Source organism: Oncorhynchus kisutch, linkage group LG21 (genome assembly GCF_002021735.2).
Source record: "Oncorhynchus kisutch isolate 150728-3 linkage group LG21, Okis_V2, whole genome shotgun sequence".
NCBI lineage: Eukaryota > Metazoa > Chordata > Actinopteri > Salmoniformes > Salmonidae > Oncorhynchus > Oncorhynchus kisutch.
In genome coordinates this window covers 38,233,768-38,256,590 of record NC_034194.2, presented here as the reverse complement: position 1 = coordinate 38,256,590, position 22,823 = coordinate 38,233,768, and the positions used below count along the sequence as shown (strand labels likewise).

Here is a 22,823-nt window from a genome sequence, read left to right as displayed (position 1 = left end):
CATTCAGGCCAAAGAGTTCAATCTTGGTTTCATCAGACCAGAGAGTCTTGTTTCTCATGGCCTGAGAGTCCTTTAGGTACCTTTTGGCAATGCCTTTTTACTGAGGAATGGCTTCAATCTGGCCACTCTACCATAATGGCCTAATTGGTGGAGCGCTGTGGAGATTGATGTCCGTCTGGAAGGTTTTCCCGTCTCCACAGAGGAACTCTGGAGCTCTGTTAAAGTTACCATCGGGTTCTTGGTTACCTTCCTGACCCCCCTTCTCCCCCGATTGCTCAGTTTGGCCTGTGCGGCCAGCTCTAGGAAGGGTCTTGGTGGTTTCAAACTTGTTCCATATAAGAATGATGGAGGCCACTGTGTTCCTGGGGACCTTCAATGCTGCAGAAATGTTTTGGTACCCTTCCCCAGATCGGTGCCTCGACACAATCCTGTCTCTAAGCTCTACGGAAAATTCCTTCAACCTCATGGCTTGGTTTTTACTCTGACATGCACTGTCAACTGTGGGACTTTTTATATAGACAGGTGTGTGCCTTTCCAAATCATGTCCAATCAATTGAATTTACCACAGGTGGACTCCAATAAAGTTGTTAAAACCTCTCACGGATGATCAACGGAAACAGGATGCACCTGAGCTCCATTTTGAGTCTCATAAAAAAAAGCAGGGGGGGGGTCTGAATACTTACGTAACTAAGGTATTTCTGTTTTTATTTTGAATACATTTGCAAACGATTCTAAAACCTGGTTTTGCTTTGTCATTATGTGGTATTGTGTGTAGATTGATGAAAAAAATAAATATTAATTTAATCCATTTTAGAATAAAGCTGTAATATAACAAAATGTAGAAAAAGTGAAGGGGTTGGAATACTTTCCAAATGTTCTGCATGTGCTGTGTATTTACTGTACTGTAAGTCGTTTAGGATAAAATAATTTGCTGAACAGTATTTCACTACACTGATCCAAGTTAAAAACAGTGTGTTTTGAATGGTCCAAAGGCCTCTTAACGATTGGTTGTTGACTCACCGGTAACCGTAACTACAGCTGGTTGAAAGCAACTGCTGTGTTGTAGGTTTCAAGTGTTCTCTGCATTGTTGTAGCCTAACAGTCTGTCTCCATTGTGACTGTGGGTTAGTTACGGGGATACATTGTAGCCTAACAGTCTGTCTCTATTGTGACTGTGGGTTAGTTACGGGGATACATTGTAGCCTAACTGTCTGTCTCTATTGTGACTGTGGGTTAGTTACGGGGATACATTGTAGCCTAACAGTCTGTCTCTATTGTGACTGTGGGTTAGTTACGGGGATACATTGTAGCCTAACTGTCTGTCTCTATTGTGACTGTGGGTTAGTTACGGGGATACATTGTAGCCTAACTGTCTGTCTCTATTGTGACTGTGGGTTAGTTACGGGGATACATTGTAGCCTAACAGTCTGTCTCTATTGTGACTGTGGGTTAGTTACGGGGATACATTGTAGCCTAACAGTCTGTCTCCATTGTGACTGTGGGTTAGTTACGGGGATACATTGTAGCCTAACTGTCTGTCTCTATTGTGACTGTGGGTTAGTTACGGGGATACATTGTAGCCTAACTGTCTGTCTCTATTGTGACTGTGGGTTAGTTACGGGGATACATTGTAGCCTAACAGTCTGTCTCTATTGTGACTGTGGGTTAGTTACGGGGATACATTGTAGCCTAACAGTCTGTCTCTATTGTGACTGTGGGTTAGTTACGGGGATACATTGTAGCCTAACTGTCTGTCTCTATTGTGACTGTGGGTTAGTTACGGGGATACATTGTAGCCTAACTGTCTGTCTCCATTGTGACTGTGGGTTAGTTACGGGGATACATTGTAGCCTAACTGTCTGTCTCTATTGTGACTGTGGGTTAGTTACGGGGATACATTGTAGCCTAACTGTCTGTCTCTATTGTGACTGTGGGTTAGTTACGGGGATACATTGTAGCCTAACTGTCTGTCTCTATTGTGACTGTGGGTTAGTTACGGGGATACATTGTAGCCTAACAGTCTGTCTCTATTGTGACTGTGGGTTAGTTACGGGGATACATTGTAGCCTAACTGTCTGTCTCTATTGTGACTGTGGGTTAGTTACGGGGATACATTGTAGCCTAACTGTCTGTCTCCATTGTGACTGTGGGTTAGTTGGGGACAATAATGACTTGACGTTGTGTTTTCAGGTTGCAGAGTTACAGATGAGATCCTCCATCTTGTACCCAACATTGAGAACTTCAGACTGACTCTGAGGACCATCAAGCTGTGGGCTAAACGTGAGTTGGATCTGTAGTATTGTTGTTGCATAGGAGCGCAGTCATTTGTCTTGGTGGAAAACAGAACTATGTGTGTTGAGTCAGTATCTTCCATAAGCGCATGTGTGTGTGTTCACCTGCTTGTATGTGTCAGTCCCTGTTCTTGTGTGTGTGCTGTGTAACACTGAGTGGCTGAGACTGTTGTGGCTAGACAGGTTGGGCGTATCTCACTCATTCTCACCTTGCCCTCTTTTCACACAAACAATGAACTAATGACATGTCAACACGCTGGGCCCAAACTGAGCTCCTATTTCCTAAACAGGATTATCCTGCCTAAAAGAAACCGTGTCATGGCATTTTTACACACAGGACAGACTTCAAGTGAATTTGTTTGGCTTGCATATTCTGACTTTCCAATCATGATTCTGACTTTCCAATCATGATTCTGACTTTCCAATCATATTTTGTCTTGCGGGAACAGCAAGACAATGAAAGCCGCAGAGCGAGTCACTCACTGGCATGTAAGGCCAGTCAGGTGCAGGTACTGAATCTGATTCTCTAGCTGTGGCTGTAGTTATTGTATTTTTTAAATTGTGGTAAACTAAGCCCAATCAAAAAACATCCCCTTCGACCCCCAACCCTTTAGTTCTATTTAGAAGCTGGATGGCTGTTAGTGATATGGCATAGGATTCGCCAAGCTTATTGGGAGACGAGGCAGAACCGTCAAGGAATTACAGCTGAATTGCAGGACCAGCTAACTTACACTGGTGCCTGGTGATCATTCATGTACGGCCAAATAGCTCACTCACGAATGTGAATCGGCTTGTATACTATAGATGTGATTAATAGATTTTTTTCTTTACGCTTTGAAACTGCCGTTTTAATCGGGTTTTCCATTTAAAACGATAAATAAAATTCCAAGTGAATTAAAGTTGTCATTCTCTGACCACCCGGCTGGTCTCGACTGCTCATCCTGGTCTTATACCTGGCCAGACTCAAATTCTGAGGATTGATTTGGGCCGGACAAGTCATGTGTGGAAGACATTAGACATGGTTGTGGAAACTACTGGAGAATCCACTGGTCATGTGAAATGTAGTTGGTGTGAGGGTTTTTCTAAAATAAGACAGCAGGAAGATGGGTAGGCTGCTTCTCTGAGCCTGCAGGAAGATGGGTAGGCTGCTTCTCTGAGCCTGCAGGAAGATGGGTAGGCTGCTTCTCTGAGCCTGCAGGAAGATGGGTAGGCTGCTTCTCTGAGCCTGCAGGAAGATGGGTAGGCTGCTTCTCTGAGCCTGCAGGAAGATGGGTAGGCTGCTTCTCTGAGCCTGCAGGAAGATGGGTAGGCTGCTTCTCTGAGCCTGCAGGAAGATGGGTAGGCTGTTTCTCTGAACCTGCAGGAAGATGGGTAGACTGCTTCTCTGAACCTGCAGGAAGATGGGTAGACTGCTTCTCTGAACCTGCAGGAAGATGGGTAGGCTGCTTCTCTGAGCCTGCATGGGTATGTGTGCCACTGTCTGGAACAGTAAACAACACTGAACAAATTAAGTAATCCCAGAGGAGCTATTCCAACAGGCTTCCAAAGCTTCATCACAGGAAAGATGATACAGTTGCTTTAGCCGACATGTTGCAATTTATTTGTTTAATTATTTAAGCCCCCCCCCCCCCCCCCCTATTTTATTTTAAAACCAAAAATACTTTTTGTATTTAAAGGCATGAATGACTCGTATGCTGTGTGATGACACAAACAAATGAATGTTTGATATTGAAGTATAGGCCCAAGTAAGTTATGTTATAACAGCTAAACAGGACACTTAGATGGTGGTTATACAAGCTTGGTCTACTTGTGGGGATGATTGTAGCCTGATATTAAGAAGGAGGGTAGGAGGAGTTGGCGCTGGGTACGTATTAGGCCAGTGTCTGTCAAACAGGTGCTGTTAGATTAGCAGGGCCTAAAACACCCTCCACCTGCCAGTGCCTGGCTGGATCTGTGATCATTTGGTCACAAAAAAATGAAATGGAAACAATATACCACATGTATTTCTCACTAGAAATACATTTGTTTTAGGAATATTTACAAAGGATCATTTGTTGTTGTTGTGTTTTGTTGGTTTAATTTTAGTGTAATAAAAAATATTTTATCTGGTTAAAAGTCTGAGTGGCTGTTAGATTTTTACATGTGTTTGGTGGACCTATAGATTAGCCCTCTAAAGAATCCTGACCGTTTAGAACAGTGTAAACCCTAAATACAATCTGAGATATCCCGGAGAGTTTTTTTTTTTACGCCTTTATTACATCATGGCAAAAGATTTAAAAAACTGTTGAATTGGTGAAATCACTTTATCTGACAGATGTTGTGTGAATCTTAGAGCTCATGGAATCACTATTAAACAAACACTCAACAGAACCAGGATCCGTCTCATTTCTGAAGATATTTATGGATGTGTTTATAAATCCTGGCACATTTTTAACAGGTGATTTATAACTTAAGTTGGGGTTTACTCACTCCTCTGACTTTTCTTAAGGAAAGGGCTGTTTCCCTGTCTCCTCCCTCCGCTACCGCCACATCATGATTGGGACCTGTTAGTGGTATTTCTCTTCTTCCGTTTAAACCCCTAATGTATGTACTGCTGTTACGGCTACAACAACGCACCTCTATTCTGCCAACTGCCCTGTAGGGCAACAACAAATCTAACCTCTTATATTTATACATATATAATACATATACACACACCTAATGTTATGTTACTGTTCTCCTCCAGGCCATAACATCTACAGTAACATCCTGGGCTTCCTGGGTGGAGTCTCCTGGGCCATGCTGGTAGCCAGGACCTACCAGCTCTACCCAACACCATTTTATATATATATATATACACACACCTAATGTTATGTTATTGTTCTCCTCCAGGCCATAACATCTACAGTAACATCCTGGGCTTCCTGGGTGGAGTCTCCTGGGCCATGCTGGTAGCCAGGACCTACCAGCTCTACCCAACACCATTTTATATATATATATATACACACACCTAATGTTATGTTACTGTTCTCCTCCAGGCCATAACATCTACAGTAACATCCTGGGCTTCCTGGGTGGAGTCTCCTGGGCCATGCTGGTAGCCAGGACCTACCAGCTCTACCCAACACCATTTTATATATATATACACACACCTAATGTTATGTTACTGTTCTCCTCCAGGCCATAACATCTACAGTAACATCCTGGGCTTCCTGGGTGGAGTCTCCTGGGCCATGCTGGTAGCCAGGACCTACCAGCTCTACCCAACACCATTTTGTATATATATATACACACACCTAATGTTATGTTATTGTTCTCCTCCAGGCCATAACATCTACAGTAACATCCTGGGCCATGCTGGTAACCAGGACCTACCAGCTCTACCCAACACCATTTTATATATATATATATATATACACACACACCTAATGTTATGTTATTGTTCTCCTCCAGGCCATAACATCTACAGTAACATCCTGGGCTTCCTGGGTGGAGTCTCCTGGGCCATGCTGGTAGCCAGGACCTGCCAGCTCTACCCCAACGCCGTGGCCTCCACCCTCGTACACAAGTTTTTCCTCGTCTTCTCTAAGTGGTGAGACGTCTCTCTTTAAGGCGGACTCTGTGACCTGTTTTCAGATGGCCATTCGTTTTTCTGTGCTTTGCCAGTCACGTGTCGGTTTTTGTCTGAGGTGTTTATGAACGAGGGTTTTCCGTGGTGCCGGACAACGTGACCGGGAAGATTGTAAATATACCGAAGATTGTAAATATACCGAAGATTGTAAATATCCATTTGAGAATTTACCGGACCCATATGCATTGGGTGCAGAATCCATTAGGGTGTCCAGCCACGATGTTCAGAATGACAGAAATCACTTGTAGATTATGGTCATTCATCTTAACAGAACATACAACACCTGTAATGAAGCATCCAATAAAATGTTATTTTCAAACATTTGTCAGAATGTAGTTGGCGGGAAAACAGCGTGTCTATAGGAAAACACCATTCTAAACCGCGTGTCTAGGAAAACACCATTCTAAACAGCGTGTCTATAGGAAAACACCATTCTAAACCGTGTCTATAGGAAAACACCATTCTAAACCGTGTCTATAGAAAAAAAACCATTCTAAACAGCGCGTCTATAGGAAAACACCATTCTAAACAGCGGGTCTATAGGAAAACACCATTCTAAACCGGGTCTATAGGAAAACACCATTCTAAACAGTGTCTATAGGAAAACACCATTCTAAACAGAGCATCTTGATAGCGTTTCTGATAGAAACTTAGAAAGAGAGGGAGAATCTAAAGATGAAACGACTAGGATGGGTTTCTGATATGACTAGGACTGTGCATTTGTCATCTGGATAACGAAAGAAAGTTGATATAGTGGTGGGTCTAATAGAACAGGAGAGAAATGGTGTAGTGGTGGGTCTAAGGGTGTAGTGGTGGGTCTAGTAGAACAGGAGAGAAATGGTGGTAGTGGTGGGTGTAGTGGTCGGTGTAGTGGTGGGTCTAAGGGTGTAGTGGTGGGTCTAAGGGTGGGTCTAAGGGTATAGTGGTGGGTCTAATGGTGTAGTGGTGGGTCCAGTAGGAAATGAAATGGAAATTTGCCTAAATGATATAATTACTCCTGTCTATACTAAATAAAATCATTCATAATCCTTTAACAGAACTTTGACAAAGAGGAATTAATGTACCGTTAATCCCTTTCAGTTGTTGATGCATGTATTAATTAGTCATTTACCGTTCTCATTCTCTGAGTGGAAACATTTGCAGAGCTCACAACTTGCTACACTTGTGAGAAATAACTTTTGGTTTATTTCGTAACCATCATTTAAGAGATTTTTCCGATTTTTTTATTATTTTCCAATTGTCTTATGTTTGGTGAGCAATGGATATGTTTTACGGCTGCTGTCCCTGTACAGGGATCAACATCAGCGGAAATTTCAGAGTGACAACTAATAGTACTCGATACAACTCAAACTTTCATTAAAACACACATGCAGGGTACTCAATTAAAGCTACACTCGTTGTGAATCTAGCCAACATGTCAGATTTTTTAAATGCTTTTCAGCGAAAGCATGAGAAGCTATTATCTGATAGCATGCAACCCCCGAAATACCCAAAGGGGACGTAAACAGAGTAATTAGCATAGCCGGCGCTACACAAAACGCAGAAATAAAATATAAAACATTCATTACCTTTGACGAGCTTCTTTGTTGGCACTCCTATATGTCCCATAAACATCACAATTGGGTCTTTTTTTCGATTAAATCCGTCCATGTATACCCAAAATGTCCATTTATGAAGCCTGTCTGATCAGGAAAAAACTGCTTCCCAAAACGCAACGTCATTTTTTTAAATTAAAAAAGTTGCCTATAAACATTGACAAAACACTTCAAACTACTTTTGTAATCCAACTTTAGGTATTAGTAAACGTTAATAATCGATCAAATTGATCACGGGGCGATCTGTATTCAATAGCAGCAAGTCTTGAAATCATGGTCCATATTCTCCCTTTCATAACTTCCTCCGGTGTACCCGAAGACAGGAAGTGCCTATTCCTCATTTCACCAAGGATAAACTTCAACTCAATTGCCAGTACTGGCGACATCGTGTGGAAGCTGTAGGCATTGTAAACTGGACGCTATCTATTTCCCCTTGCCATAGACAATACAGAGACTGGCGGAGGGATATTTTTGTTTTTGTTTTTTGTGAACAGTTTTCCTTTGGATTTTGCCTCCTACACACGTTCTGTTATAGTCACCGACATGATTTAACCAGTTTTAGAAACTTCAGAGTGTTTTCTATCCACACATACTAATCATATGCATATACTATATTCCTGGCATGAGTAGCAGGACGTTGAAATTTTGCGAGATTTTTAACAAAAAGCTGCAATTTATTTTTTTATTTTTTCCCAATTGTCTTATATTTGGTGAGCAATGGATATGTCTGGTTTCTCTGTCCTGATAATGTTGAGAGAGAGTACCTGTACCTGGCCTGCTATGTAGGAAAGTGTTTTTTTAATATAATATTTTTATATTAATCACAAATTATATTTTAAAACTATAGTTCCTCACAGTAAGCTATTTGTAAAAATATTTCCAACAATGTCTCGATAATCACCCGTTCTCAGTGTGAAAGATCAATGGAAGTTATAGACTTACTGCTACATTGGCCTATAGGCTATGAGTTCCATGCTCTCATTTCTTTAGTCTCCCGAGTGGCTTAGCGGTCTACGGCACTGCATCTCAGGGCTTGATGCATCATTACAGGTTCGATTCCAGGCTGTATCACAACCGGTCGTGATTGGGAGTCCCATAGGGCGGCGCACAATTGGCCAAGCGTCGTCCAGGTTTGGCCGTCATAGTAAATAAGAATGTGTTCTTAATACATTTTTTTAAACGTTTTATTTGTTGTTGTTGCCAATGGATCACGATGTATGAATGTGTCCATATGGCAGAGGATGATGGTCCCTTATTACTTTACTTCTATAATTGTATGATTAACCACGTGGCAGTGATGGAAGAGAGAGCAGAGCATTATTATTGGAATGAAACTGTTGCATGAAAATGGACATATGATCATAACGGGCATATAAAATGGTAGGATCAATTGTAAACTTGAAACTCACGGCGTCGCCTAATGTAAAAAAAAAAAACTATTTACCTCAAACGTTTCAATTGCTTATAGGCTAATTTGAAGCAAGGTAAGACATGCCTCATTTGAAGAAGAAAAAATTCAGGTTTCAAACAATTTTAAGTGTGTTTTCGAAATGCATACTGCCTCCAGCTCACATTGTAAAGTGATGGGTCACTCGCTGATTGCATGTTGCCTGCACTTAAATGGTGACTGGAAGGTGCACATCAATTACCAGTTGAGAGAGAGAAAAAAAAATGTATAGCTCTTTTTAATCGTGCAGCAACCAGCTGAGGAGCTCCAGGATAAATCCTGCTCAAAATATGCTGTGGGTCTAATGGCATAGTGCACGTGTGATAGTTGTGTTGGATAATGTTCGGTTCTGAACAAACAGAGTAGAAAAAGCTCAAACCAAGTTTAATCACCCACTGGGTCATACAGCTGCAGAGACATGATTCCTCAGAAACTGGTCTGCCTTATCAAGAACTGACACTACGCTGTTGCCCTTTGCCTCGCTCCTTAGGAACGTTCATATTCAACAATAACATATTTTAACAGAATAGAATCTTTCTGCACTCCCCTTTTTCTCACTCAGTAACTTTCCACTTCACTCAGTAACTTTCCACTTCACTCAGTAACTTTCCACTTCACTCAGTAACTTTCCACAGACCTTTTTCACACCTAGTTCCTATTTACCTTCCTCGACATCTATCATACTGTATGCATTCCTTATACATGTGACGTAATCAATAAGTTCTGGTATGGTAACCTGAACAAGTATGTTTCAAGCTAGAATCCAACTATAAATAGATGCATGATAACTAAGGAAAGTCCATTTAATTCCACTCCATTATACTAAACAGTCTCACTATTGACCAATAAGCATGACTGTCAAATCCATTTCCATCAATGAATATATATATATAGATTTTCTTTTTAGCAATTTAAAAAACATTTTTATTTTATTTTTTTGCTCCCTGTCATTTTCCGGCAACTGTTTTATTTATTTGTCTTTAAAACAATTTAGGGCCAAAGCCGGCATTTCCCACCTACCAGAAACCCCGTTATGAAGCAGGATTTAATAGACACCCTTTCTATATTATGGTCAAGGATTGTTCTGCCATTCTAGTCCTTAGGGGGCTGCCTAAATTGATTTTCGGGTCGTCTAAAAGCTTTGTGTAAACTCAAAGGACTAAAACCTGTGGTTATCTTTTCTACATTCTACTTTTTTTTTAATATAATCTAGTTTTTTAGAACTAACAATCACCAAAATAAAAGCTAGACAGTCGGAGAATTGAAAATTCCAAAAACAATTAATTTAACTGTGTTCATTTTGTTATGTTTGAGCAAAAGAACACAGCTTTATCCATGGCAAAATGCACAGAATTGCAGGGAACATCTTTTAAAACTGCAACATTTTCAATCCGCTCCATGGCAAAATGTGTAGAATTGCAGAAAATTAGCTTTAAAAAATAATAATAATTACAACTTTGCTCTATAGAGATATTTATAGAATTGGGGCAATTGGCTTAAGAATGCAATATCTCTACAGTGCCAAGATGGAGGCCTCTAAAATGTAGCCGTGCCGACGGTCCTTGTTGCCATGCCCCCCTGCCCTTTTTGATCCAGAGAAACCCTGATTGTCATCACATTTTCTTAGTCCTTGGTGCTTTTGGCAGCCTTAATTACTCCTGTATTTCTTAGGAACATAGCCAAACAAGATGGCTAGTGCAAAGGATTGGCTGACTGATGCTATACTTGGTCTGTATCATCACACTGAACTTGAATTGTGTTGTGTTGCAGGGAATGGCCCAACCCTGTTCTCCTGAAGCAGCCAGAGGACTGCAACCTGAACCTGCCAGTCTGGGACCCCAGGGTAATGTTGATCATGCTGATACAAGTCCTTTCCTGAGCAACACTAATAGAACCAAGGACTGTCATAAACATGAACTTAACTGTCTAGAGCATTTTACAAGCTGAGCTGCCAACTAAAGTGAGTTTTATATTTTTAAATAAATATTTGTATTTATTTATGTATTTTTTAAAGCTATGTATAAACACCCGTTCCTCTAAGACACAGACACATCCCACTTGTATCAACCATTTAAAGTCTAGGGCCAGGGGTTTTACCTGTGATCTGAACCCCGAGTCACTTACTTATTTCATCTGTTCCACTACAAACAATTTGATTCAACTGCATTTGAGGCTTAATATATCATACAACTGACTGAATTGAAATGAAATTGACTCCGACTCCAACCCTGCTAGAGGCCCTATATTCCCATGTAGGATATGACTGAATTGAAATGAAATTGACTCCGACTCCAACCCTGCTAGAGGCCCTATATTCCCATGTAGGATATGACTGAATTGAAATGAAATTGACTCCGACTCCAACCCTGCTAGAGGCCCTATATTCCCATGTAGGATATGACTGAATTGAAATGAAATTGACTCCGACTCCAACCCTGCTAGAGGCCCTATATTCCCATGTAGGATATGACTGAATTGAAATGAAATTGACTCCGACTCCAACCCTGCTAGAGGCTCTATATTCCCATGTAGGATATGACTGAATTGAAATGAAATTGACTCCGACTCCAACCCTGCTAGAGGCCCTATATTCCCATGTAGGATATGACTGAATTGAAATGAAATTGACTCCGACTCCAACCCTGCTAGAGGCCCTATATTCCCATGTAGGATATGACTGAATTGAAATGAAATTGACTCCGACTCCAACCCTGCTAGAGGCTCTATATTCCCATGTAGGATATGACTGAATTGAAATGAAATTGACTCCGACTCCAACCCTGCTAGAGGCCCTATATTCCCATGTAGGATATGACTGAATTGAAATGAAATTGACTCCGGCACTCCAACCCTGCTAGAGGCTCTATATTACCATGTAGGATATAACTCTGAGAATGTGTCACTGTGTTGTTCCAGGTGACACCCAGTGACCGGTACCACCTGATGCCCATCATCACACCAGCCTACCCCCAGCAGAACTCCACCTACAACGTCTCCGGCTCCACACGGGCTGTCATGGTGGACGAGTTCAAACAGGGTCCGTTGGCCGTCTCGATTTCTAACTTTCATACACAAACTGTTGCATCCACAGGCTCTTTTTATACAAAACCCCTCAGATCACTGTCCTAACTTCAGAGACTTGAGTGAGAAACTTACTCAAACATTCACATAAATGATACATTGATGTCAAAAGGAAGTTTCGTCAAATGTAAGTTTTGCATGCATATCAAGTAAATTCCATCTATTCTGGCCTTTTTTAGTTATTTTTGAAGGGGTTCCTAATAGATGTCGACCGATTAATCGGAATGGGAGATTTCAAGTTTTCATAACAATCGTAAATCTGTATTTTTGGACAACGATTTGGCTGATTTTAATTTTATTTATTTATTTTTATATAATGTTTTACACCTTTTGTTTAACTAGGCAAGTCAGTTAACTGCCTTGTTCAGGGGCAGAACGACAGATTTTCACCTTGTCAGCTCGTGGATTCACTCTTGCAACCTTACGGTTAACTAGTCCAACGCTCTAACCACCTGATTACATTGCACTCCACAAGGAGCCTGCCTGTTACACGAATGCAGTAAGCCAAGGTAAGTTGCTAGCTAGCATTAAACTTATCTCATAAAAAACAATCAATCATAATCACTAGTTAACTACACATGGTTGATGATATTGCTAGTTTATCTAGCATGTCAAGCGTTGCATATAATCGATGCGGTGCGTCTTCGTGAAAAAGGACTGTCGTTGCTCCAATGTGTACTTAACCATAAACATCAATGCCTTTCTTAAAATCATTACACAGTATATATTTTTTAACCTGCATATTTAGCTAAAATAAATCCAGGTTAGCAGGCAATATTAACCAGGTGAAATTGTGTCACTTCTCTTGCACGCAGAGTCAGGGCAACAGTTTGGGCTGCCTAATTTGCCAGAATCTTACGTAATTATGACATACATTGCACAACCTTCAATGTTAACAGGAATATTTAGACTTATGGATGCCACCCGTTAGATAAAATACGGAACGGTTCTGTATTTCACTGAAAGAATAAACGTCTTGTTTTCGAAATTATAGTTTACGGATTTGACCATATTAATGACCTATGGCTCATATTTCTGTGTGTTATTATGTTCTAATTAAGTCTATGATTTGATAGAGCAGTCTAACTGAGCGATGGTAGTTTTCCCTTGGTTCTCTTTGGTTAACAAGTTTCCCTTTGGTTCTCGTTGGTTACTAAGGTTTCCTTCCTCCTTCTCCCTGTTGGTAAACAAGGTTTCCTTCCTCCTTCTCCCTGTTGGTAAACAAGGTTTCCTTCCTCCTTCTCCCTGTTGGTAAACAAGGTTTCCTTCCTCCTTCTCCCTGTTGGTAAACAAGGTTTCCTTCCTCCCACAGGTCTGTCCATCACAGATGAAATTTTGCAGAATAAAGCAGAGTGGTCCAAACTATTTGAAGCACCAAACTTCTTTCAGAAATACAAGTATGTATTAAGCAGCTTATCCTGTGGGACACACATGGTGAGACAAACCAACTATTTCAATAAAGGTTTCTATTTTCTAAATATACCAACGTACTTTTCAGTAAATGTGAAGCTCTCCTTTTCGTCTTTTTTATATTCAATTGTATATGTAATCCACTCCTTCAGTTTGACTTACTTGTAATTATTAAATATACACTTCAGGCTTTCATACAAGACTCAAAATAATCTTTCTTCTTACCTAAGCATCCTCTTTGATTCACAAAACAATTATCATAAACGCAAATACTATGTTAACGTTATGCAGGGCCTGAAGCCCAGTGTCTCAGTAATATTTAGTATAGTCTGTGCCTCTAATGTAAGCACAACTCAATATTTGATGTTTGTATATTTTACTAAAAGGTAGGTACTTCAGTTGTACAGTTTCCTATATTAAACCATCTCCTGGTTTTCCTTGTCTTGTTATATTGTCCTATCAAATCCCCAATAAAATGCTTTAGTTCACAATTTGCACAATGTATTTCTTGTTAGTCTTGATTTTGTAGACATGTTTTTTTTTATTTGAGTTTTTTTTAATCACGATAAATCCGTAAATTGTTGCAGTAGCATTAGCCAGTAGCCGTGTGAAGAACACCAAAAAATGAAAGCGTCATTCTTTCAGTTGAATTCTATACATGAATCCAAATCACTAACTCACATCCTGGATTCCACTGTCACTTAGCAGTTCTGCTCAAATCTGTGTATAGAGAAATGTTGTGTTGAAATCTGTGTGTAGAGAAATGTATTTACATTTTAATTTGTACATTTCAGCTTTATTTAACTAGGCAAGTCAGTTAAGAACACTTTCTTAGATAGCTTACATAGCTAGATATGTTTTTAATTGGTTTATCAGTGGTATGCAAGAGCATGATGATAGGACAGTGGCCACAGTTCTGTTACCCAAGAGGCACTGTCATTGAAAGGGAGGCATTGCTCCTTTTGCAGCCCCAATCAACGTGTAGACCTGTTTTCACAATGCAGAGCGTTTTGTTTCCCAATCAACGTGTAGACCTATTTTCACAATGCAGAGCGTTTTTGTTGTCCAATCCCCTCCCTGTTGTCTTAAGTGTTCTTTAGAAAGTTTAGTGATCCAATCCTCTCCTTCATTTACCAAAATGGTCCATTACTGGAGTGCTCCATTTGATGTAAAATACCCTCAGTCTTCTGGCAAATCAGTTTGATCCATCCACCCTTTCTTGTCCAGAAAAATGTTGATTATATTGCCTACAGCACACCCTGGCTAAGCACACCACCTCTGGGTTGTTGACAGCACACCCTGGCTAAGCACACCACCTCTGGGTTGTTGACAGCACACCCTGGCTAAGCACACCACCTCTGGGTTGTTGACAGCACACCCTGGCTAAGCACACCACCTCTGGGTTGTTGACAGCACACCCTGGCTAAGCACACCACCTCTGGGTTGTTGACAGCACACCCTGGCTAAGCACACCACCTCTGGGTTGTTGACAGCACACCCTGCCTTAAACACAACTCCTCCTCCTGGGTTGTTGACAGCACACCCTGCCTTAAATACAACTCCTATTCCTCTGGGTTGTTGACAGCACACCCTGCCTTAAACACAACTCCTATTCCTCTGGGTTGTTGACAGCACACCCTGCCTTAAATACAACTCCTATTCCTCTGGGTTGTTGACAGCACACCTTGCCTTAAACACAACTCCTATTCCTCTGGGTTGCTGGCTGAGAAAAGGAGACAATACAACAGGACATTCTGGCCTTTTATAGCACTGGAGAGCCTGAAAAAAAATGGATGATCATTTTAAGTGAATAAATACATCCAGCCTGTGGATTGGACAGGAGCATTAGAGGAGTAATTCCACTTTGATTGTCATCCAGGTTAGACTCTTACACATCAGGCTTGGTTAATAGATTTCAGAATCAGACCATCCTGCTGGCTTGGGTGGCGTCCTGCTGATTTTACTGGTTTCTCTGTACTGTTGTTTAAATAAATCTGTCATTTTATCCCGGGCTCAGACCTTTTTATTATTTTCAATGTGGCCTGAAAATGAAAAACTATCCTTCCCGTTATCATCTACTTGTCATTTTAAAACTATTATAATATTGTAACCTCATGGGAAATAATCAGAGTACAAGCTCCTGTGATTGGACGAACAGTGAGGTGGTTTTGAACAAGATGCAAGGAAGAGCTGTTCCACACAGAGCATAGAGAGAACTTTATGGTGCTACCGTGGTAACTGCGTAGAGAACTTTATGGGGCTACCGTGGTAACTGCGTAGAGAGAACTTTATGGGGCTACCGTGGTAACTGCGTAGAGAGAACTTTATGGGGCTACCTTGGTAACTGCGTAGAGAGAACTTTATGGGGCTACCGTGGTAACTGCGTAGAGAACTTTATGGGGCTACCGTGGTAACTGCGTAGAGAACTTTATGGGGCTACCGTGGTAACTGCGTAGAGAACTTTATGGGGCTACCGTGGTAACTGCGTAGAGAGAACTTTATGGGGCTACCGTGGTAACTGCGTAGAGAGAACTTTATGGGGCTACCGTGGTAACTGCGTAGAGAGAACTTTATGGGGCTACCGTGGTAACTGCGTAGAGAGAACTTTATGGGGCTACCGTGGTAACTGCGTAGAGAGAACTTGTAGATTGTACACAGACAGACTACTAGTTTTGCTCAGTTTTAGTATAATAGTGACTATCCAGATACTTTTTAATATTGTGGAACATATGTTTTCTAGACTGAATCAGGTTCGTTCTCTGACATGATGATTTGGAGAGTAAATTATTGTGTTCTATTGGTTTTATCTGACTAGTTTGATGTGCTGTGGAGCAGTTGTAGCTGATACTGTGACGAGTTGCTGTAAGACAGTATCACGTAGACTATTGACGTTTGTGTGTCTATCATTTATTGCCTTAACACACAGTTTGGTATTAGTCCTGTAGTTTGTAGCAGTTTGAGAGAAGTGTGTTTTTAATATATTTAAAAAAATATATATATATTTCCATGACATGCTGTGAGAGCGGTGACGATCTGATCCGGGCCTCTCAGTGCCTCTCTCCTAGCCTGGGTTCGTTGCCTGGGTTCCTAGCCTGGGTTCGTTGCCTGGCCTCTGTCTTTTAGGGTGTAATGGTATTGTTCTGTCTCTTATGTTCCAAGGCATTATATTGTGTTGCTAGCAAGCGCCCCCACCGAGAAGCAGCACCTGGAATGGTGAGTATTGACAAAAGCATATACAAACTGGAAAAACCTTGATGAGCATTAGATGATGAGGGGTGGAGACCTGGTGTGTAACATGTTTTGCATTTAATCTGTTTCAATGTTGCTCCTAAAGCCAAAAGATGGGTCTTTTATCAGACTACTGTTTGGGAATAGATTGCTAAAAGTACTGTTTTCTCTGTCCCTGCAGGGTTGGTCTAGTTGAGTCTAAGATCAGGATCCTTGTGGGAAACCTGGAGAAGAATGAGTTCATAACGTTGGCCCATGTCAACCCCCAGTCATTCCCTGGACCCAAGGAAAGCAGGGAGCAGTGAGTTTATTATTGAGCTGGGCCATTTTATTCATTTCATTTATTTATGCAAGATTGTAACAAACTCTTACTTGACCATGGACAAGGTCTCTTTCTTTTATAACTCTGTGTGTCTCTGTCTCTCTCTCTGTGTCTCTGTATCCCTGTGTCTCTCTCTGTGTCTCTCTCTGTGTCTCTGTATCCCCGTGTCTCTCTCTCTGTGTCTCTGTATCCCCGTGTCTCTCTCTCTGTGTCTCTCTCTCTGTGTCTCTGTATCTCTGTGTCTCTGTATCCCCGTGTCTCTCTCTCTGTGTCTCTGTATCCCCGTGTCTCTCTCTCTGTGTCTCTGTATCCCCGTGTCTCTGTATCCCCGTGTCTCTCCCTCTGTGTCTCTCTGTCTCTGTATCCCCGTGTCTCTCTCTCTGTCTCTGTATCCCTGTGTCTCTGTCTCTCTCTCTCTGTGTGTCTCTCTCTCTCTCTCTCTCTCTCTCTCTCTCTCTCTCTCTCTCTCTGTGTCTCTGTATCCCCGTGTCTCTCTCTCTGTGTCTCTGTATCCCCGTGTCTCACTCTCTCTGTGTCTCTCGGTCTCTTTATCCCTGTCTCTCTCTCTCTCTCTCTCTCTCTGTGTGTCTCTCTCTCTCTCTCTCTGTATCTCTCTCTGTCTCTCTCTCTCTCTGTGTCTCTGTCTGTCTCAGAGAGGAGGTCAGCACCATGTGGGTGATAGGGGTTATCTTTAAGAAGATGGAGACATCAGAGAACCTCAACGTTGACCTGACCATTGACATCCAGTCCTTTACTGACACTGGTATGATCATCTCACTCAAACAGTCGAACGCCATGGGAACGCCATGGGATGTAGAATTAGAAACGTTCCAGATTTGGATTTTTGTCCTGTTTTCTCTCTTTGTATCTATTGTATCTATTATTTGACACAAACTGATGCTAATGTTCTATAACAAGGACCATAATCCTAGTTATTTTCTAAATGTTTCCTGCAGTGTATCGCCAGGCGATCAGCAGTAAGATGTTTGAAGCAGACATGAAGATCCAGGCCATGCATGTGAAGAAGAGACAACTGCATCAGCTACTGCCCAGCCTGGTCATGCCCAAACGCAGAAAGGTACGACAGACTCCCATTTCCTTATCCTCCACCTCTGATCAACCTATGTATGTTATTGACCATTCAGATATGCATCTTCAGCTGGTGTTTTTAACTCTAGAAGTGGAACAGATACTCTGAGTCTAATTTCGCTGACTGCCTGCTTCCTGTTACCTGTGTCATTTTGTTCTGTCCTCCAGCACTCTACAGAGGGGCTTCGTCAGATGAATGACAGTAGTCTGGACCTATCGCTCGACAGTGACAACAGCATGTCAGTGCCCTCCCCCACAGCCTTGTCAGCCGCAGTGCCCACGTCAACCCCAGTGAAGAGTGGCCCGCTAGGTCCCCCTCCCAGTCCCATCGCGGCAGCAGCCAGCCAACCAGAGATCCAAGCTTCCACTATGAGTCCGCCAGCTGTGAAGAGACCTGGTTCCCCTATGCAAGAAGAGAGGAAGAGGTTAAAATCAGACTCTGAGGTATTCTATTCAATATGAATTGCCATTGTGCAGCCAGGAGTTTACAGAATGTACACACCATGTACAGGTTTGTTGTTGTTGCAGGTGTTTGTTGCTGCCATTTTGGGACAGTAGACTCCAGTTATTGATCCTGTTTGACAATGTTCTCCTCTGTTTCCTGTAGGAGTCAGCCACTGAGAGACAGACCTCAGGAGACTCCGTCCCCAGCAGCCAGACCACCTCTCCTCCCCCCACCATGGGTCCCCCTGCGGCCCCCCAAACCCCTTCCCCTCCCGCTACCATGGGTCCTCCAGTGGCCCAAAAGACCCCCTCTCCTCCCCCCACCATAGGTCCCCCAGTGGCCCACAAGACCCCTAACCAGGAGATGCTGGAGGAGAAGAGCCCTAAGGAGCACCAGATGGAGGACCCCTCCATAGTCCCAGAGACAAAGACAGAGGATAGTGGTGCAGCTAGCGTTGGAGAGGGAGAGGGGGGCACCTCTGAGGTACACAACAAGCTTATCATCATGGCCCAATTTCATGTATGGATACCATTTTTATGTCTCTGCGTCTCCTATTGTATTGCAGAAGTTGACTACAGATATTCACATTTATTGAAAAACTTCAAATAAATAGTTTGGATGGTGTTGAAAAACCATCTTGTGGCTTTTTCCAAATACCTTGGTATACGGTATACTGCCCCGGCCTAGTACTGCCCCGGCCTAGTACTGCCCCGGCCTAGTACTGCCCCGGCCTAGTACTTGTGATAAACTGTTCGGTGGGCCCTTGTGTTGCCAGGTGATTGATACTTGTGATAAACTGTTCTGTGGGCCCTGGTGTTGCCAGGTCAATGATAGTTGTGATAAACTGTTCGGTGGGCCCTTGTGTTGCCAGGTGATTGATAGTTGTGATAAACTGTTCTGTGGGCCCTGGTGTTGCCAGGTCAATGATAGTTGTGATAAACTGTTCGGTGGGCCCTTGTGTTGCCAGGTCAATGATAGTTGTGATAAACTGTTCTGTGGGCCCTGGTGTTGCCAGGTCAATGATAGTTGTGATAAACTGTTCGGTGGGCCCTTGTGTTGCCAGGTCAATGATAGTTGTGATAAACTGTTCGGTGGGCCCTTGTGTTGCCAGGTCAATGATAGTTGTGATAAACTGTTCTGTGGGCCCTGGTGTTGCCAGGTCAATGATAGTTGTGATAAACTGTTCGGTGGGCCCTGGTGTTGCCAGGTCAATGATAGTTGTGATAAACTGTTCGGTGGGTCCTGGTGTTGCCAGGTCAATGATAGTTGTGATAAACTGTTCGGTGGGTCCTGGTGTTGCCAGGTCAATGATAGATGTGATAAACTGTTCGGTGGGTCCTGGTGTTGCCAGGTCAATGATAGATGTGATAAACTGTTCTGTGGGCCCTTGTGTTGCCAGGTGAATGAGGACAGTATATCTGAGGAGATGGCGGCTTCTGAAGGGGAAGTGAAGATGGAGGCAAACATTACGGTATCAGCTCTCCTTTTGTGTCTCTCATCCCTCTCTCTCTCTCTCTCTTTCTATTCAAAAAGCTTTATTGGCATAGGAGACATGTTTACGTTGCCAAAGCAAGTGGAACGGACAAAAACAAAAGGGAAATAAACTATCAGAAATGAACAGGAAATATTACACTCACAAAAGAGTATCTCTCTCTCTCTCTCTCATTTATATATATATATATATATTTAATTCTAGGTAGGCTACAGGTAATTTTCTCCACTTTGGTCTGTTTTTTATATTGTGAATTTTGCAGCCAAACAACAACTTAATAATCTCTCTCTCCCCTCAGAGAATGGTGAGTACGGATCTGTCTGACGTGCCTCTCTTGCCAGCCAATCCCATTCCAGTGGTGAAGAACTCTATCAAGCTTCGTCTCAGCAGGTAGGAGAGGCCAGACAGACGCACCAATCCAGCCTCCCTGACCCCTGACCGCTACGGTGGATGTTCTAAGACCTACTTGTCCTCTGTCCTTTGCCACGGAATGCCCACAGTGCTGCAGACAGACACATAGACAGATAGACAGACAGGGCGGACGCACAGGCGACTAGACAGACAGCGCTCTCTCGACTAGGGACATTGTCAGTTGACATGCAGGGCGTAGTTGCAACTATCTTCACAAGAGGGCGATGTTGCCCTTCTACTGGATTCTCCCAGGCAGCTTCCAACCTCTACCTTACTGGTTAAATTTAAAGTTGTCCCATAGGCACAGATCTGGGATCAGCTTTACCTTCCCCTGTGTCTTCACATTAACCATTTAGGCATCTTCATCCTACTTCTTCCAGAGCTGCTGGAAGGAGTAGAATGTAGCACAAAGATGTCACTGTGACTCTGCAGACAGACAGACGTGCTCACGTACGCCAGTTCGAACCTGTTATTTCCGGTCTTCTATAACGGATTAGAGATGACTACAGGTTATGATACCTTGTTCCCTATAGCAGGGTTAATAAACTCTGACCCCTACGAGGAGCCTGCTGCTTTTCTATTCTACCTGGTAACTAATTGCACACGTCTTAGTGTCCCAGGTCTAAATCAATCCCCTTTTTAGACTGGACCGATGAAAAGTGGAACTGGCTTGGAGGCCCTATATAGTCCACTACTTATAACCCTGGTCATTATATAAAGGGAATCGGCTGCCGTTCTGTATCAGTCTATAATCCACGGACAGGTAGTCGCTGTCTGTCAGGTAACTGTTGGGATATGAGGTGGGCTTCAGGGTATACAGGTAGTGAAATGAGGGGGCGCATCATAAAGATGTCCACGCTGTCATCGCCTGCAGCTACACGCTTGGAGCTACATCAGGTTTGTGTACATGTACAACACAATAACTTTGACCAAAAAAAAAAACTGAATATCTCAGAATGTCTCTGTGAACAGGATGGCGTAGTTTCTCTTGTCTAGGATGCATGTTTATAATCTAGAGATGACAAAAAAAAGGAGTTAAGAGTTTAGTCATCTTTCTACATTCACGCTAACGTTGAGATTATCTGTGATTTATGTCCGAGGACTGCTACAGTAAGAAAAGGCAGTAGCAGAGTGCTGTAGGCCGAGTGTAGGGTAGAGAGGTGGTCTGGTGTCTGACTGAAGCATTCAGATATACATTGTTATAGAATCAAAATGATTAGAATGGGCATAGAAACTACATTTGTTCTATGTATACATGCATTGTACAGTAACCATTAGTGTCTGTCTTGTACAATAACATTAAAATGATGAAAAACAATGCTTTTCTTTTGCTTAGAATAGACTGGATCTTTCTGTGAATTTAGTTTATTTTTTGTTGTTGCATAAAATGGTGCGATTTGAATGAAGATAATTATTCTTACATTGCATAGAGGGTTTAGTTCGTAAAAACCAATTGTCTTTGTTGGTTATTAATTTAGGATTTTCTTGTTCACGTCGTAATGGATGTGGACTTTGTGGGTATAGTCAACGGGTTTAAAATGTGTTAGTAGGATTAGCAAACAAAGTAACAAGATTATTTTTTTCATTTTTTAAGTTTAAAAACAATGTGTCCTGACTTTTAACATTTTAACTTTCTCAATATTTTCTAGATGTATTAACAAAACGATACTTTTGTTTGGATTTAGTTTGTGCTAACCGTGTGGACTTGTATGGTGATGATGAATCTGAAGACCACTGTTAACCTACAGTGTGTTAATCAACATGTACAGATGTTTCTCTTCAATTACCATTTAAATGTCATGTCCCCTGTTCTTACAATGCTTCTTTTTTCAGTTGAACGTTTTGGGTTTTTTCTTAGGCGTATTTGTAAGGATGGAGGTATTGTACTTTTTTTTTCCTTCTTTTTTTTACTAATAAAGGTCTGCCCTGTTGAGAAGATATGCTTGTGTTCTTGTTCAAAGTGCGCCACGACTGCGTGAGGAAAAACTCAGCAGGATGTTACAAGCATAACACCCCAGCAGACTCTTTCTTACCCCGGCTGTTTCCCCATCTCGGGTCCTCGGGAACTGAAGGGGTGCACGTTTCGGGTTTTGCCCTAGCACTACACAGCTGATTCAATTGATCAACTAATCATTAAAGATTGATGGTTTTGAATAAGCTGTGTAGTGTTAGTGCAAAACCAGAACGTGCCCCAGGACCGAGTTGGGGAAGTCCTGGGTTGTTGATTTGTGCTATATGAGACCTATGGTTCAAATGGCAGTGCTTATATTATCAGATGTTTTATCACAAATCTTACTTTTTAACTTGATTTACCACATTACAGTGAAATCTAAGAAAAAAAATCCTAAATTATTTGTAAATCTGAAGTAAATGTATGAAGTAGGAAATACATTTCCTTTTTG

At 42.0% G+C, this 22,823-nt stretch overlaps 1 protein-coding gene across 1 annotated transcript in view; it reads left to right on the top strand.

Moving 5' to 3' along the window:
* LOC109881279 (poly(A) polymerase alpha-like) overlaps nt 1-22,352 on the top strand; it is a 28,697-nt gene extending 6,345 nt beyond the window's left edge. The window contains exons 8-20 of the mRNA XM_031800884.1: nt 2,191-2,280; nt 5,724-5,862; nt 10,714-10,786; nt 11,860-11,980; nt 13,337-13,421; nt 16,594-16,647; nt 16,844-16,963; nt 17,638-17,747; nt 17,941-18,062; nt 18,242-18,517; nt 18,681-19,001; nt 19,918-19,989; nt 20,309-22,352. Of these exons, the coding sequence (XP_031656744.1) occupies nt 2,191-2,280; nt 5,724-5,862; nt 10,714-10,786; nt 11,860-11,980; nt 13,337-13,421; nt 16,594-16,647; nt 16,844-16,963; nt 17,638-17,747; nt 17,941-18,062; nt 18,242-18,517; nt 18,681-19,001; nt 19,918-19,989; nt 20,309-20,404 (1,679 nt within the window). The 3' untranslated portion in view covers nt 20,405-22,352. The remainder of the gene's footprint in view (nt 1-2,190; nt 2,281-5,723; nt 5,863-10,713; nt 10,787-11,859; nt 11,981-13,336; nt 13,422-16,593; nt 16,648-16,843; nt 16,964-17,637; nt 17,748-17,940; nt 18,063-18,241; nt 18,518-18,680; nt 19,002-19,917; nt 19,990-20,308) is intronic.
* The last annotated feature ends 471 nt before the right edge of the window (nt 22,353-22,823 follow it).